The following is a 14,337-nucleotide window of genomic DNA, read 5'->3' as shown; positions in this document are numbered from 1 at the left end:
ACGGGGCGAACAGGTACCTTTCCTTTTCGTAGAGAGATGGAGGGGGAAGCATTGGAGCATTGGAGCATCGGGGAGGTGGTGTCTCGCTTTCCCAGGGTCCCCGGTTACGAGGCGTTCCTGCGGCGGTTGTCATGGAAGGCAAGTGCTCCCATGGCCATGTACCTTTGGTAAGGTACCTTTCTTCTACCTCTCCCGCTTTCGCACCACGTTACCTTACAATCATGTCCGTGGAATACAACTGTGTAGTGTCTACCTACCTACCTACATTACTTGAATTCGTGAAATGAGTTGAATTGTCTTAGCAGTGTTAGCATGATACACACTTGGATACGGCAATTTAGAACTGATGTCCACGTCTTTTTTGTTGCAGAAAAAAGGAACAAATCAAAGGTCCCTGAGCAACAGCGACAAAATGACGACAGCGTGTTTGAGAAGGCGCCTGTTGGGGCCGTGTCCTTCCATTTTCTGTCCATGCCGCTCCTGCTTCCCTACCATAGAGTACCTTAACGTACCCGATCTCTCATTAGTGTACCTGACAAGTGATGATATGTCATCCGGACGTGCTCTATAAACGATACACCTGATGTCAACACCATGCTCAGAGTCTGTAGATGGTAGAGGAGACATCTATCGAACGGCATTGATGATTGGAATCTTTCACCATCGCCGTCTTCGTGATCACAAGGATCCGTACCTTTCGGCCTGTCAAGGTGGTTTCAACACCAGAGACGAAGCTCATCCACTCAATACGACGCTACTTCGGTACTTGCGCTACTAAGGCAAGTAATAAAGTACCTCACTAAGGCAAGGTACGGAAGCAGCGTTCGCACTGCCGCTGCTAGCTTAAGGTTACTCTTACGGAGAACTTTGAGTGACTTTGCAGAGGGGGGAAGGGGCTACAGCCTACCGGTACTGTACTTCAGAACTTCAGGCGCAATGAATGAAGCGGGATCCAACCGAAGCACCGCCTTCAATTTGCGCCGGCCTGCTCGTTACATTTACAACAACATTAATCTTTTCATCTGGGTCCTATACTCTTATTTCTCTGGGGCCTTCCGCGACCCGCCCATCAGCTTGCAGACCGGATAGATTACACTACATACCATGGTTGAGAAACCCACAGCCTTCCATGAGTACTGCAGCATGACAGAGGATATCCCGGATCAGTTGGACAACCATGCCTGAACCGCCGCCGGACCCACGACTAGGCAATGTGCAACTCTCTCGCTTTTTTACCCTCCCGCCCTCAGCGAGGTATACCGTCACAATGCGCCTGGACAGCCGCAGCACGAAGCCCTCACAGAGAAGGTTCATCCCAGCGCTGCAACGAGGGTCTTCCCGGCGTCGCGGCTTGGAACTGAGGTCATGGCCACGGTAAGGTACAGCACCTTACTGGCATGACTGGGTCCATCCATAGGTACCTACCCTGAGGTACTCCGAGTGGATGGGTCCATTGACTCCATGCTTCCCAGCCTTTGCATTCCACGTCCCATTTCCCCTCCACACTCATTCATTCACTTTGCGAACAGAAAAGAAAAAGACGTCAGTCCAGCAACCATCAATGGAATGTCACAGTTGTCTTCAACGAATGATTTGCAACAACCATTCCGTTTCCGTCTTCGTCGTCACGAGGCGGATAGGACCAGAGACATTCCAACCTCAATTAGGTGCCTCTATAGCAACATCCCTAAAAAGCTTCATCTGACAACCTCTTCCTTTTTGCCCTTTCCAGTACGGATACCTATTTCATCAGCCACCGCAAGCGATGCAATCTTGTGCCCTAAGAAAAACGACGCTGACCAGGCATGTCGCCTGCTCTCACCTGACTGCCCGACCCGGGTTGCACAATGTGCCTTATTAAGAAGCAGGGATCATTCACAAACCCCCTAGGACCCGTTGAACGAGCATTGCTGCAATGCATTCTGGCTCCGTCTCTCTCTCTCTCTCTCTCTCTCTCTCTCTCGGTGCACACAACCAGCGCGCTGTATCAGAAACTCCCCAGTGGCGAACCTCATTGGCCTGACGCCTCGTTTGAGTCCGCTGTTCCCATGGAGTCTGCCTTATGGGGATCCAGTATCATCACCCATCAGCCGTCAGCCGTGAGCATCAGGGGCCCGGCTGTTACTCGGCTCCTGCTCACATCTTCTCAAAACAAGAAGCAATTTATCAGGAGGGTATGAGGATAACCCTATTCACAAGTATCGAGAACCGAAAAAGCAAGGGTGCGGAAACAGTCCAGGCTCCTGTTGAACCCCGTTTTCCGGTGTGTCTGGTGTTCTGGTGTGCCGACAGGACCCTCAGCGAGACGAGGGGCAATTAGGTTCGCAGAGTCTCTGTGCGCCGAGCCTGTCCGCGACATTTCGTCTCATCTCTCTCGCTTCCCGTCGACTCCCGTCCTCTTGCCCGGAGCGCGGGTGCTGGTACATCGTACTGGAGTGACAGCAATGCCTCTTTATGCACCCACCCCGAGCCAGCGCCGCTAGTCTCTGCTTTTTGTAGCGGCATTCCTTCTTACTTGGAAATGCATCACCCAGCGGGAAAGTCACTTGGCAAGAACTCAAGAGCAATGATTAGATGTCCTTGTGACGAAGTCTCTGCAGTGTTGCTATTCATCGACAGTCTATCAGCCTCTCTGGTCACGCTTAGGAGGCCTCTACCCTATCGTATTGCTTTACGACGTTCGCCTTCGTCGCCTCCACTTCTCGACCACATCTAGTGTGGAAATAACCAAGGTCGAATAGGAAGGCCGTTCGGCCCGGTCAACGTACGGCCAAGCGGCCAAGCATGCGCTGAGGTGGGTTAGGCATTTCGTCAGCTTCCGTCCCGTTCGGAGTAGAGCGTTTTCTTTCCCGCCTCGAAGGAAGGGCTGAGCGGCCAAGGCCGGCGTTTCCATGTGAGGTGGGGTTCATGGCTCGAATCCTCAACGGCCAAATCACGATGCACAGGAAGCCCTCAGTCGCGTGGAAGACACTACGCCCCTGAAGACGGAGGCCTTTTGATTTCTTTTCGCCACAACGACAGAGAGTAGACAAATTGTAACTGACATCGAAAGGCGGCTGCGCCGTCGTCGCCAGTCCACTACTGAAGACTTGGCCGGCACATGGGTTTCTGATGGACCGTAGGTGGCCTCCCTTTCTGGGGATATCCTGCCGCAACTCACGAGGGTCGGTGCTCGATTTCGTCTTGTCATTGGGGAGGGGAGCACGGGAAGCGTTTTCTTGCGTTCCTGCATGTCGATCTGGAGCGTTGCTTGTCTCCAAAAAGGTTATGGCATCGTCCAACCACAAACGTTTTGTTCGATGTTGGTGACAGTGAGCACAGCCCCCTCGGACATGTGGTCTTCCGCCTGCGCCACGAGGTTGCAGAGATGTGCTGGGAAGATGAGAACTGGTCTGTGGGTTATGACGATCATGGAAAGTTGATGGTGTAGTGTGCCACACTTTCGAACGGACTCGAGCCCGAGTCTTATTCGTATTGGTGCTTGAACTTTCAGTCTAAGAATATGCGGATGCAAGCTGATGTCCCACAGGGAGCACTAGCCACATCATCTCAAGAGAGCGAATGGACCACCATAAGTCACCGAGTCCAAGCTTACCTAAGGGTGCACGAGACGGCAGCTTCCCACCGCCTTCCAAATTGGGTATCTACTGGTAGATCTCCAATCAAGCGCGTCAGGTTCGTCATCGATTGTGAGAGGGTTGCCTCAGTGTCGCAAAGTCCCGAACTCAAGCCTCCATTGCCGGAGCTTCGCCAAACCGTCAGCCCATCTCCTATCTCGCTGCATCGCACAAACTCAATCACCATGGCGACAAAGAAGGCTACGAATTGGAAGTTGTGGGGAAAGATGCTGCTTGGGTACGTTGAGACTCTTCAATGTCTGCAGGGAATGGCGAGCTGACAGATGGGCACAGCGGCGGGATCTTTTGCGTGGGAGGCCCGGCCTTCACCATGTGGGTGTCGCCGACGGAAGAGGAGCTCTTTAAGAGATACAACCCCGAGCTGCAAGCGAGGAGTCTTGCGAACCGCGAAAAAACGCAGGAGGAGTTCGACCAGTTTGTTACGAAGCTGAAGGAATACTCCAAGTCGAACAAGCCGAGTATGCCTACCACAAGTTGGGATCATGGTTCAGCATGAAGCTAACAAAGTTAAAGTCTGGACGGTGCGAGACGAAGATATCGAGAGACAAAAGCAAGCACGCGTGAACGAGCAGAGGAGGAGAGAGGCAGATCTCAAGGCACAGCAAGCGGCGATGCGCAAGGAGTCGGGAATGTCGGATGACTTGGATTGATGTCCCGTCACTCTGCGAAGGACTGTACTATATCAATGTGGTCTCGAAGGGTCTGGGATTATGCCATGTATGGCTGTATAACAACGAAAGATACCATGCCGACCTCTGAGGGTTGCGTTCAGGCGTTTGAGGGCTCAATGACATTTGAATGAAATTGACAAACTGCGCGGCAGCAGTATTGCGTTGTGGGGATGGCTGTATCAAAATCGACCTAGATATGGCAACATGCATTGTGTCAGGGGACTGTGATTGCCATTGACGAAGAAAATCAACCTCGTTCAACACTACTCGAGAGGGCAAGCCGAAAAGCTCATCGCTCAGCTGGCCCCACCTTCCTCGGTGAGCTCTCGGTAAGGTCGAAAAAAGGAACGTACCTCGGCACATACTATTTCCGCAAGCGAAGGGAATTCTTGGCACGCACAAAACCTCCATCATTGCATCACCTTCATCACGCAAAGCTGACAGAGCCGGCTTCAGCCTTGTGGTAGATAATTAAACGTGTGACAAACGAGAGACGAATCACGGTGAGTAGTTTGCCCACCTCAGTAAATTTTACTTCCCTCGGACGCTGCACACACGGCGGGACGGGAAGGGAAAGGAAAGAGGGCGGGGGTGGGAATATGCGTGTGGTCGTAGCTCCCGTCCTCGCCTGAGGGGGGTCGGCCGGCGGCTGCCCGCCCGGGTTTTTCCCACCTCCATACCACACATTTTTGCTAATTGCCCTGAGGACGACCGCACAGCATCAGCTTGCTTCCCTTTCCCCCACCCGCAAAACCACCACGCCAAACCGTCCCTCTCCCTCCCCAAACTCGTCAATTTTCGAGCCAATCTGCCCACCATGTCGGACGTTCAGGAACGCCTCAAGAAGCTCGGTGCCTCCGCGCGTATCGGTACGTTTGCGTCAATGTCTTTTTGCTCTATGCTGTCGTTATGCTGTCGGTTTCGAAATTGGTAGCTAATATTCGCGATGCGCAGGGTATGTGTGAACCTCCGAAAATTGACCCCTCATTTTTTCCCTACACCCTCTCCCTCATCGAGAACTTCGCGAAATATCCAGAAAACAAAGACAAAATTGCATACAAACACAACTCCCGAACCCGCCCATTCGCGATATGTTTACAAAGAGGAAATGATGACTAACGTATCGATGCTTCGCCCGACGATAGCGGCAAGGGCACTCCCCGCCGCAAGATGAAGCGTGCGCCCGCGCGCTCCGCCGCCGACGACAAGAAGCTCCAGGCTGCCCTGAAGAAGCTCAACGTCCAGCCCATCCAGGCCATTGAGGAGGTCAACATGTTCAAGTCTGACGGCAACGTCATCCACTTTGCTGCTCCCAAGGGTAAATGACCATCAAACTACCACCATCACCGTCACACCTTCTCCCCCGATACACATTTGCCCTTGCACCAGAGGATAGCTCTTCTACCCTCCCATACCCTCATCGCACGAAGAAGTACTTGGACGTATGCTAAAGATGAAACTCTTCCAGTCCACGCTGCCGTCCCCGCCAACACCTTCGCCATCTACGGCAACGGTGAGGACAAGGAGCTCACCGAGCTTGTCCCCGGCATCCTCAACCAGCTCGGCCCCGACTCCCTCGCCTCGCTCCGCAAGCTCGCTGAGAGCTACCAGAACATGCAGAAGGAGGGCAAGGACGGTGAGGAGGACGACATTCCCGACCTGGTCGAGGGTGAGAACTTTGAGAGCAAGGTCGAGTAAGCGGCGAAATACTTCACAACAGAGGATGAAAATTTGCCGAAAAAAGATCAATAAATGAAAAAAAGCTCCCAAACCAAACGGTGCCACCTCTCTGCGACTACCTTTCTACTTTTTGTCATGGGAGTTCGAGGGAGAAGAGAGATACTTATTTGATCGAAACCGTCCTTGGGTTCCGTGGATTGCCTATCATCTATGAACGAGTGTGTGGGTTTTAAGGGATGGGAAAATTAACGAGATACAAACTTGACTTCCAACGCAAAAATGGATCGATACGAAGACGCTCCCAATGTGTTTCCTGGCGGTTGAGATTGTGTGCGTGTACGTGGACGTGGTAAAGTCAGGCTCTTGGGAGACGCTTAAGGCTCATCGTCCATGTCCATACTGCGCAGTATTGTGGTCTCGACAAAGTCAACGATTTAGACTCACAAGATGATGAGATGGTGAGTTGATCAAGATGTGAGGAGTGAAACAAAATGATATTCCAATTGCGCCGCACTCATGTGCCTCTCACCCTACATGCCACCGTGAGGAAATCCCATCCTACAACCTCGCAAACTCCTCATCCCCAACATTAACAACCCACCCCGCCAACGCAACCTTCCTCGCAGCCTCTTTGACCTCCCTTCGACAAGCAAGCAACTCCCCGCCCTTGACCTTGCCATACGCATCAACATCCAATGCCCGCCACAACAAACTCCTAACCTCATCGTCTTCACCACCTTCTTCCTCTCCAGCCATCCGCTCCGCTACCGCCGCCGCGAGCTCCCACATCCTCCGCCTAGAAACTAAGCTCGCGCCCCGGACATCAAACGCTTTCCGCCCTTGCAGCACGCCGCCCATCGTCCCCTCATCCACGCCACCACCACGCGTCCAGACAGCAGCGAGGTTACTCGCCGCAATCTTCTCCGCCCCAGCCTTCCCCCTAACCCTTCGCTTCGAGAACTCAAACTCTCTAGACGTGGTACGCACCTCGAACGGCGAGAACCGGTACCCGCCTCTCCAACCCGCCGCTTCGCCCGCTGCCACGGCCTTCATCCGTCCTCTCTCTGAAAAGGCGCGCTCGCAACCTGTGGCGGAGTACTCCGATTCCGGGAGGATGACGGACGAGATGTATGCGTTGCGTGGATGGATCAGCAGGGACGTCAGCGAGGCGAGGAGGGAGGTGCACTGTTTGAGCGCGAGCTTGTCGGAGCAGGATTTCGAGGCTGTCGGGGGCGCGTCGCCGCGGGCTGGTTTGCGGCGGACGATGCCTAGGTGGGAGAAGTAGGCTCTTCCTGGGAGGGGGGTTGTGTCCGTTGTCTGGGGAGCGGGAGCGGAAGGAGGAGTCACGCCGGATGGGACGGGTGAGGATGGGGGCGGAGGCACGTCCCAGGGTGATGCGTCTTCTTGGGCGGCCATTGTGAGTTCCATGCTTGCGTCGCCGCAGGGGGCTTCGGAGCAGTACATGTGTAGGGTGACGCCGTCTCTGATTGCAAAGGGTTGGGGCGAGGAAGGGGAGATGGTGGAGGGTGGACGTCTTGTGATGATGTCTGAGGTGAGCGAGATGCCCTGCGAGTGGGTGTCGCATTCGTCCAGGAGGTAGCGGTTGAAGGCGCGGATGGCGAGGACTTCGGCGTGCCAGTCGTGGAGGGCGTTTCCTTTTGCCAGGGGGAGTTTGTTGGCTGGGAGACACTTCATGCCCGTTCTGCGGTAGGTGTCAGCCAATTGGTCATTGATGAGATTTATGAGATAATGATGTCTGATATTGCTACGGATCATGGAAGCTACGAGGAGGGTGGTCCATATAGAATATTGTGAATTAAGCAAGATGAGATCCAGCGTCTGGAGTTTGTACCGCAAGAACCAACTACCAGTTGCACGATCCGGAACCATCCTATGAGTATCATATATATGACCGTCTTACTTACGCGAGTGATAGACAAGTCAATACACCATCTTTCTCGGCGACGATGCCGCTCAGGGGAACCCATTCATGTAGGCCATTGTCTCTAACCTGGGGCCTGCGTTTTGTAGGTAGTTTCTTGAACTGCCCTAGGACAACATCTGCAATGTCATCGGGATCGGCTGGCATTTTCAGCGGCCAAGATTTGCTAATGAGCGGTCTCGTCGCCCTCAGCCAACTTTTCATCACCGGTATCCGTTCGACATTTCTCCGAAGCATGAACCTGTGTTGCAGTCCACCCATCCCGACTTGAAGTTGAGAGTGGGGCATCTGGAGTACTCAAGCCACAAATTCACTACACTCTACCTAATACGTGGCGCAGCACGAGTCGACCAGTATCGGTAATGGCTATCTGCACGTGACACGTACATCACCAAGCGGGCCCACTCTTTCGTCCCGTCCGCGTAGGGTTGACGCCCACTAGGCTATTCTACCCTCCCACGACGAATTTCCGAACCAGAGTCGAAAATTGTAGAATCTCGCGAAGAGTGCCAGCCTGGTCTTACCCTCCCCTTCCCGAACCCTTTGACCTCATCGACAAGTCAGCCAACGTTCGCATTCAATACCGCCAATGTACGTTCAATAGATTACCCCCTCGTCCGGTCGACCCTCGATTTTTTCTCCCGACTGCTGGCCTAGCGATTACCCAATACAACGCAACGTCACCATTCCCGAAAGACAGTCACTTTCCACGAACAACTTTGCTGGGCCAGACGAAGAGAACGAATTGAGGGTCGATTACAGGAGGATATTCCGAAATTCAAGAGGGATTCTTTTTCTGACTGATTTCTCAAGATGCGCACGTACGACGACACGTTCTCCGGACAGAGAATCTACCCTGGAAAGGTACGATGATTACAACGCCACCCACCCCTCCCTACATTTCCGATATCATCTTTTCTCCCGTCGATCGAAGGAACCTGTTTGAAGCATGGCTGGGCAGTAAGGAAGCTCAACCTCAGATGGACGAGTTGGGACAAGAGAGGCAACGACTTGGATGGATGAACAAGCCAGGGGTCTGACGATCGATCGACGGGGAAAGGAAAGATGATTGCATGGAGACGACTTCACGGAGGAGGCCAAGGCAAAAACCACACATGGGAACAAGACGCTGACGAGACTCTGATAATACAGGGTAAGCTCTACGTCCGCGGTGACTCCAAGATCTTCCGTTTCCAGAACGGAAAGTCCGAGTCCCTCTTCCTCCAGCGCAAGAACCCCCGCCGCATTGCCTGGACCGTTCTGTACCGTCGCCAGCACCGCAAGGGTATCTCTGAGGTGAGTGCCAACCATTCGCGACGCTGTCACAGGGGTCCCATTCGAGATTTCAATATCTCGAACCCCTTCACGCGTCGCGAACCTCGACCTTCGAGAAAACAGATGACTGACCCCCACAACAGGAGGTCGCCAAGAAGCGCACCCGCCGCACCGTCAAGGCCCAGCGTGCCATCGTCGGTGCCTCCCTCGATGTGATCAAGGAGAAGCGCTCCATGCGCCCCGAGGCCCGCTCCGCCGCCCGCGCCGCCGCCATCAAGGAGTCCAAGGACAAGAAGAACGCCGACGCCGCCGCCAAGAAGGCCGAGAAGGCCAAGTCCGCCGCCGCCGGTGGCAAGAAGGGCCCCATCGCCTCCAAGCAGGGCTCCAAGGGCGCCGCTCCCAAGGTCCAGGCCCGTACCCGTTAAACAGCTTTTTTTCTAGTCTCTTTTTCGAGGATTGGGGAAAAATTTGGGTTTCGTGATGGGTTTTCTTCTCTTGACATGATGAAATAAAAAAAGAGTAAAAACATTTCTCTGTCGAGACGGCGTGAGGCTGGTGTGACATGCGGGAAGCAAAGACAGAAACGGCATCAACCAATCCCGGCCGAGGGTTAGGTTTCTTTCAACCCTCCGGCTGGTGAGGGGGACCGTTTTTAGAGAAGGAACGAACGCTTCTGACAACAAACGATTGGTGAAAGGCACAATACGACCAGGTTCAAAAAACTTGATTGGAGTCGAGGGTTCATTGTGCTTTGAAACGGGGACTTTGGGGTTCTATAACTACACAATCTCACGGGTAGCACGGAATTTGCATGGAATTGTCCCAACGGGGGATTCTTACCAACGTTTTTGATCCTTGAGTTCTGCTTACTTTGGTGACTTGAGCCTCTCTTTTGTTTGGTACCATGTGATGATGTGATACCTGGGGCTTGACATGAGTGAGGGACTATCTCTGATGTGTCCTAGAGGGATCTGAGTGTCATCCCCAAGCCGACCTTTCCCATCCCTCGAGACTTCCGTCTGTTTTCCTTCGTCGCTCACAGAGCGAAGCTACATGAAACACGCAACCAAATATATCGCACCCCAAGTGGCTGCCACATCATATACCCCCTCAATAGGAGTAGAAAGACAGTGACACTTCTTCGATTCCACGGCTTCATGCGCTCAAAATGGGGACTCGAAGCCTACTGCCGATGACAAACGTTCCTGTAAGCTCAAGCCCTTCTCCTATCCCGCAATGACTTTGGGGGGATTCATTCTTCTAGCTCGCGCTTGCCCCATCATCGGAGCTCATCTACTAGATATATCATCTAAACGACGGAGAATATGACTACACAACAGGCAGATAAACCCCATACATCCATTCGCTATAAGGACGATCATCGACAAACAATCCATAACCTCGTCCTCACTCAACTACATCAAGCCGGTAAGGTAAGTTCCAAACTGATACCATCACTAGCCTCATAAGTACATATCAAACGCACGCCTCCGTAACTGCCATGCATCATCGTCTCGAATCATAATACCCTCAGCCTACCCGCATTATTTGTACTATAGAGTAAAGACCGTATAACATATATCTGCGTAGGAGATCAATCCAAGTCAACGTATTCAACAACACTCTATTCAGCGTCGGGGAAAGATAACCATTTCCTCCTCCTTCGATTCCTTCCTATCCCCGCCCGGACCGTCTCTCTTCGCGGCAATATCGCATCTCCGAGCCCCATATACCGAGACGAAGTCCGTCTGCCCTACTGAGTTCTCCAAAGGCATCTGATAGTGACACGTAGTTCCTGTCGAACAGCTTCCATCACAGCCATCAAATGAAGTCTACTTATCAAGTTTCTAAGAAATGTACACGCACTTCGGACATGATTGTGATCGAGTTTTATGAACCATTCAGTTTGTCTCTATTTCTATAAGCGGAAGCCTTCGTTTAACGAAAGTTCAAAATTCTATATGAGCTTTTGTTCTAAACGCGTCGTCGGAAAAGTTTTCCTTTCTTTCCCCCATATTCTGTCTATAAAAGGGAGAGACCAATGTCTTGGTTTTCTCAAAAGGCATTTCTCATCATGTAAAAACAGGAATCCGCCCAACGCAAAAATTCATTAAATCTTCAAGTGGCACAAGGTACCAACTCTCTAAAGAGCCTTGAGAACGGGCTCGGCGCCAGAGACCTCGAGACCCTGGAGCTCAGTCTCCTTCTCGGCGTAGACGACCTTGCCGTGGTCGATGACGATGGCGTAGCGGGCGGTGCGCTCGCCGTGGTTCCAGCCGATGGAGGTGGAGAAAGCGGCGTTGGCGTCGGAGGCGAAGACCTGGGGAGTGGGTTGTTAGTTCATACTTGCTTGTGACGGTGTTTGTGAGATTGCGCGACAAAAGGTGGTAACGAGAGGATACGAATGCAGGTTCGCAGGTGAGGCGACTTGAGCGTATCGTGGTATCATGTTGAGACTCTTTTCTCACTCCCTTGAGGAGGGGCAGAGTGGGGGGTGGGGGGCGGGCTGTGTTTATCGGAGTCGGTGAAGGGGTGAGCTCCACGGAAAGAGGGGGAGGGGTAAAACAACACAACGCAACAGTACAGCACAGCTAGAGCTAGCTGCTAGCTGAAGAAAAACACGCCGGGAAAAAAAATTGCAACAGCAGCGGCAAGACAGAGACGGGTAAAACTCACAATGAAGTCGTCCTTGATGTTGTTGGCCTTGCCCCAGCCGGACATGACAAAGGGGTCGTTGTAGGCGAGGAAGATGACCTGGTCGACACCCTTGGCCTTGAGCTCGTCCTTGTGCTCAATGTAGCCGGGCAGGTGGGAGGCGGAGCAGGTGGGAGTGAAGGCACCGGGGATGGAGACGATGACAACCTTCTTGTCCTTGAACTCTGTGTGGACGGGAGAAGTTAGCTATGAATCTCCTTTTCGTGATGCTTCAATTGATAGAGAGAGACTTACCCTTGGCGGTGTCGTACTTGATGGGGATACCGCAGACCTTGAAGTCGGCAGTCTCCTCCTGGTGGGGGATGTACTGGAAGGCAACGCCCTCGGGGAACTGCTCGCCGACCTTGAGACCAGACATTTTGATGATTTGATATGGGATGGTTGAAAATTGGTAAAGAAAGAGAGAGTTAAGTTGGAGATTTGAGAGTGGATTGGCAGTAGAGTGGTTTGTTGAAGAATGGAAGGAAGGGAAAAACAAGATCAGATAAAGGAAAGGAAGGTAGGGCGAATTAGTAGGTGGGCGGGATATCGAGGGATCGCCGAGTCAGGGTCCCAGGCGCAATTCTGCGAGCTTCCAGGGAAGTGGAGCTCGTGATGATTTGTATTTGAGATACGGATACTACGCTCCTTAGCCGCGGGGCGGCCACTCCTTCCTGGGACCACCGCCAACCATCTCAGGCACAAGCACAACAGGCAAAGTATCTTTGTGACGAAATACAAGTGGGCAAAAAAGTGCGGACCACGGGGACCTACCGTTGCACTAACAAGAGGACGCGACGGTTCGATTTGTCTCGAAACTCTGGAGAGTTGTTTTGTTTGCCCGCTTTCGCGTTGGAAAGCCATGTAAAGATGCAAAGTATCTTTTTTCCCCTGCTCAAGGTAAGGTAAGGTAGGTAGGTAGTAGATAACAGCAGCGTTCAAAGTGACAACAGACAGATGATCCTTTTTTGGGAGGTACGAATAGATGACATGTACCTCGAACTCTGATAACACCAGCAAATGCGCACCTTTTCGGCCCACAGAGTGACATGACGCAAGACCGGGAATTTATGCCGCGTCCGTTTGGGCTCCGATCCCCGGCCTCTCTCCCCCGGTGGGGGGAAGGCGAACAAGGGCCCCTCTCGGCCGTCCGAGCATCCAGCCTGTCGGCCTTCCACCAACGTCCTTCGGAGTTACTGTGCCAAGAGGTTGTGACAATGGGAGCTTTTTGTCATCATGGCGAGGTGCGGGTGCTCAAGACCCGGGCGGCGTGGGATTTCTGATGTTGTCGTCGTTGGCGTGCAGACGGTACAAAGTCGGCGAGCATGTGCTTGTCTAGATTTGCCTAACTTTATCGTCTGAAGAACCAGCTGCCGGGACTCAGAAAAGTCAATCGTCCGGTACCTAGTTCACAACGACAGACCGCAACTGCATGTCAGCGCGGCTCTGTGTGGTGAGGCAGAAGCGGTGCCGGCGTCGGCCTTTGCTTGCCACTGTAGCGCTCTCTCCTAAAGACATCCGATGTGTGAAAGACTCATCATGCTAAAGCTAGATTGGAATTTCTCAACTAGAGCTGAAAGGTTGAAAAATCAAAACTTTTGCGCCTCATCTGACGTCGTTCCGTAAGAACAGAACCCGCGGTGTTTGCCAAGGGCGCTGATGACAGCTGACAAAGGCCGAACTCCCGGCAGCCTGTGCCTGTGATTGGTTGCATTGTCCGGTGCTTGTGTCCTCTTCTAGCGTGATTGACATGTTCAAAACTGCTGTCATGGCCAAGGTAATAGCTTCATTACTCTAAGTAGACATCATCACTTGGAAAGATCGCATTGCTTGAATTATGGCCAGCCAGGACGAAGCCAGGCCGCCATTCCCGCCCTTCACCGAAGAAACCGCAAGGATCAAGGTGAAGGCGGCCCAGGATGGATGGAACTCCAAGTCCGTGCCCCTCACCGGCCGCTGGAGCAGACGCCCACTGACATGGCCACAGAAACCCCGCAAAAGTGAAGATGGCTTACACGCCCGACTCCATCTGGCGCAACAGAGACACTTTTCTGCAGGGTCGAGATGAGATCGAGCAATGGCTGACCAAGAAGTGGGAGAAGGAGAATGGCTACCGACTGCGCAAGGAGTTGTTCGCCTTCACCGATAACAAGGTATGCTCCCTCAGAGTCACCGGTTGACCCCGCAGCTGTGGCTGCGCTTTTGAAAGACCACTGACCATTGGAATCAGATTGCCGTCCAATTTTGGTACGAGTGGCATGATGAGTCGGGTCAGTGGTGGCGGACGTATGGTCTCGAGGACTGGACCTTTGCCGAGAACGGGCTTATGCGCAAGAGACAGATGAGCGGGAACGATGTCAAAATTGAAGACACAGAGAGGTGGTTCCGGGATGGCGTTGATGTGAATACCGTTGATATCTCTGAGGGGCACTGGTAA

At 52.9% G+C, this 14,337-nt stretch overlaps 6 protein-coding genes across 6 annotated transcripts; 4 read left to right on the top strand and 2 right to left on the bottom strand.

Moving 5' to 3' along the window:
• Positions 1-3,802: 3,802 nt before the first annotated feature.
• Positions 3,803-4,288, top strand: BDZ83DRAFT_747690 (assembly factor cbp-4; the record flags this gene model as incomplete). Its single annotated transcript, XM_060513485.1, has 3 exons — positions 3,803-3,855; positions 3,912-4,096; positions 4,152-4,288. 3 exons carry the CDS (start codon positions 3,803-3,805, stop codon positions 4,286-4,288), a joined length of 375 nt encoding a protein of 124 aa, XP_060370106.1.
• Positions 4,289-5,126: 838 nt separating this feature from the next.
• Positions 5,127-6,007, top strand: BDZ83DRAFT_567166 (nascent polypeptide-associated complex subunit beta; the record flags this gene model as incomplete). Its single annotated transcript, XM_060503930.1, has 3 exons — positions 5,127-5,188; positions 5,455-5,627; positions 5,778-6,007. 3 exons carry the CDS (start codon positions 5,127-5,129, stop codon positions 6,005-6,007), a joined length of 465 nt encoding a protein of 154 aa, XP_060370105.1.
• Positions 6,008-6,547: 540 nt separating this feature from the next.
• Positions 6,548-8,078, bottom strand: BDZ83DRAFT_747688 (adenosine deaminase/editase; the record flags this gene model as incomplete). The annotated part of the gene is made up of 2 exons (XM_060513484.1): positions 6,548-7,691; positions 7,915-8,078. The coding sequence occupies 2 exons, from the start codon at positions 8,076-8,078 to the stop codon at positions 6,548-6,550; spliced, it is 1,308 nt and encodes a 435-aa protein (XP_060370104.1).
• Positions 8,079-8,744: 666 nt separating this feature from the next.
• BDZ83DRAFT_567238 (ribosomal protein L24e) lies at positions 8,745-9,631 on the top strand (the record flags this gene model as incomplete). The annotated part of the gene is made up of 3 exons (XM_060503938.1): positions 8,745-8,795; positions 9,084-9,227; positions 9,350-9,631. The coding sequence occupies 3 exons, from the start codon at positions 8,745-8,747 to the stop codon at positions 9,629-9,631; spliced, it is 477 nt and encodes a 158-aa protein (XP_060370103.1).
• A 1,718-nt stretch (positions 9,632-11,349) lies between these two features.
• Positions 11,350-12,279, bottom strand: BDZ83DRAFT_567025 (redoxin; the record flags this gene model as incomplete). Its single annotated transcript, XM_060503913.1, has 3 exons — positions 11,350-11,526; positions 11,883-12,085; positions 12,156-12,279. The coding sequence occupies 3 exons, from the start codon at positions 12,277-12,279 to the stop codon at positions 11,350-11,352; spliced, it is 504 nt and encodes a 167-aa protein (XP_060370102.1).
• A 1,458-nt stretch (positions 12,280-13,737) lies between these two features.
• BDZ83DRAFT_567099 (uncharacterized protein) lies at positions 13,738-14,337 on the top strand (the record flags this gene model as incomplete). The annotated part of the gene is made up of 3 exons (XM_060503921.1): positions 13,738-13,835; positions 13,888-14,053; positions 14,131-14,337. 3 exons carry the CDS (start codon positions 13,738-13,740, stop codon positions 14,335-14,337), a joined length of 471 nt encoding a protein of 156 aa, XP_060370101.1.

The sequence above is a fragment of the Colletotrichum acutatum genome, assembly GCF_030867785.1.
Source record: "Colletotrichum acutatum strain CBS 112980 chromosome Unknown BDZ83scaffold_8, whole genome shotgun sequence".
Classification (NCBI taxonomy): domain Eukaryota; kingdom Fungi; phylum Ascomycota; class Sordariomycetes; order Glomerellales; family Glomerellaceae; genus Colletotrichum; species Colletotrichum acutatum.
The sequence above is the reverse complement of the archived record's forward strand: the minus strand, read 5'-3'. Positions and strand labels throughout refer to the sequence as shown.